Source organism: Vigna radiata, unplaced genomic scaffold, assembly GCF_000741045.1.
Source record: "Vigna radiata var. radiata cultivar VC1973A unplaced genomic scaffold, Vradiata_ver6 scaffold_7, whole genome shotgun sequence".
NCBI classification, from domain to species: Eukaryota; Viridiplantae; Streptophyta; class Magnoliopsida; order Fabales; family Fabaceae; genus Vigna; species Vigna radiata.
In genome coordinates, this window is record NW_014543262.1 from 3,662,753 (window position 1) to 3,665,162 (window position 2,410).

Below are 2,410 nucleotides of genomic sequence, written 5' to 3' on the forward strand. Positions count from 1 at the left end.
GGCTTGGGAGAGAAAGATGCTGAAGATGAGAGCAGTGAATGAGGAAGCTTATAAATACCTCATAGGTATTCCACCAAGGTACGTATGATAAATACCTCATCCCTGTCACATGCACATTGTAATACGTCATGTATGATGACCCACATTGTAATACGTCATGCACATTCTGGTGTAGGTTTTGGTCAAGATCTAGATTCACATCTCAAGCAAGTTGTGATAGTCTAGATAACAACATCAGTGAAGGTTTCAACAGTGTCCTCATTCATGCTAGAGGAAAACCAATAATCACATTGCTGGAAGATATTAGAGTTTATTTGATGAAAAGGTGGGCCACGAACNGAATGAAGGTGGCNTCTATGGATTTCAATGTTTGCCCAAAGATNAAGAAGAGATTATTAAAGGAATCTAAGTTGTCTAGATATTGGATTCCAAGGTAATATTCTTCTTCTGTCTTATTTATGTTTACTTTCAATTTTTTAACATAGTTATTTATGTTTATTTGTTTCAGTTGGTCTGCAAGAAGGATTTTTGAGGTTAGGCATGTGTCAGCTGTTGGGAACAAGTTCACAGTGGACTTGGATGCTCGTGAATCTAGCTGCAGGCAGTGGATGATCAGTGGCATCCCATGTTGCCATGCAGTATCAGCGATGCAGTTTATAAATTTACAACCAGACACTTTTATACCAATTTGGTTCATGAAATCCACATACGAAGAGACTTATGCATCCATCATTTATCCTGTTAATGGCCACCTCCAATGGGAAAAAACAAGCTTCTCTGATGTACTGCCACCAGTGAAGAGAAAAATGCCTGGGAGGCCAAAGAAGAAAAGAAGATTGGAGCCATGGGAGGTAACCAAGGATGGGACCTAGATGACTGTTGATGGCCATAGAAAGAAATGTAGCATCTATCGTCAATTGGGGCACAACAAAAAAATATGTCCTCTACGTCCACCCATCATAGAGCCAACAGAACCAGCAAGTGAGCAACCTCCTCAGCCACAAGAACCAGCAAGTGACCAACCTACCCAGCCACAAGAACCAGCAAGTGACCAACCAACTCAGCCTCCAGTACCAATACAAGATTCCATGACAGAACCAACTCCACCAATACCAAGGAACAAGTTAACAATTAGAAGAAAAGTTGCAGAGATTGAACTCTGTTTCTTTATTGAGAGTGTGTAGGACAGTAGCTAAGTTGTTATGTATGTTTATTTGAAGTTAGACATTTTATCTTTCATATTTGAATTTGAACATGTTATGTATGAATTTGGTGATATTGTGTATGGCAGTATCTTTCTTTGAATTTAGCATGTTTGACTGGATGTACTGAATATTATGTGTCAAACTGTTGTTTGAATGTTCTTTTAGGTTTAGGTTTCCTTACCATGCACTGGAATTATGTTGAATTTAAGGGACCATTATGCACAATTTTTAAGTAAAAGGGGGACCAAAATGCACAACTTAAAACGAAACTGAGGACTATTACGAATTTCATTGAACTAACCCAAATGGTTCAAGTTATATTACAACAGCAACACATAATACACAAACACAACATTGCTTCCAGATTGCCCACCTAACATCAACCTAAGGGCACTCAAAACATTACAACATGAACTCAAAAGACATGAACACAACATAAATTGCACATTGGTCACCTAACATCAACCTAAACACAGCCCCAATATGATGATGTTAAGCACAATAACAACAACCCCAACTCCAACTACGAACTTCATCATTCTCTGCAACTCTTTCACAGCACTTTCCATATCAGTGGTCCTCTTGTTGCTTTGCCTCACATTTGAACCATCTCTATCATCACCGTTCTCTTCACCAAACCACTTGAAAAAGTTACATGACATCCCACTTGTAAATGCACCCTATTACTCACAAAAAACACAAAAAACTGTCAACATAGGAAATCAATGAAACATAAAAGTCACTTTGCTATTACAAAAACCTTATAATGACGATATGCCCAAAATTTCCTCCCAGCATTCCTTGCAGTTTTCGCAACTTTCAGTACAGCAAAATCACCACAGTAGCAAATAGGGGTTATCCCAACACCCCTCGAAACATCACCCTGTGATGAATGCGAAGCTCCTTTGGCCGTTGTCTTCGAACAAGAACAACCACTTTGTGAAGAAGCCATTCAAAACTCTAAACCCTAAACTTTTGACTTTCCAAAACTCTGGAGCAAATGACCACAAACCCTAACCATTGCTTTTAAACTTGGGAACAATAACCATCAATCACCGTAACAGGATGGTTAACTTAATCACACACCAAAAATTACCCCTAAATCCTTCTCTAATCCAACCCTAATTATATACATTTCCACGTCATCATTATATATTTTTTTTAAAACAATTAACAATGCCAAATCAGCAGATGTTAGACACCTG

The 2,410-nt window shown here is 38.4% G+C and overlaps 1 protein-coding gene across 1 annotated transcript; it reads right to left on the minus strand.

Moving 5' to 3' along the window:
• Nucleotides 1-957: 957 nt before the first annotated feature.
• Nucleotides 958-2,157, minus strand: LOC106753744. Its single transcript, XM_014635595.1, has 3 exons — nt 1,966-2,157; nt 1,706-1,885; nt 958-1,023 (listed from the first exon to the last, which is right to left on the minus strand). The coding sequence occupies exons 1-3, from the start codon at nt 2,155-2,157 to the stop codon at nt 958-960; spliced, it is 438 nt and encodes a 145-aa protein (XP_014491081.1).
• Nucleotides 2,158-2,410: the final 253 nt, after the last annotated feature.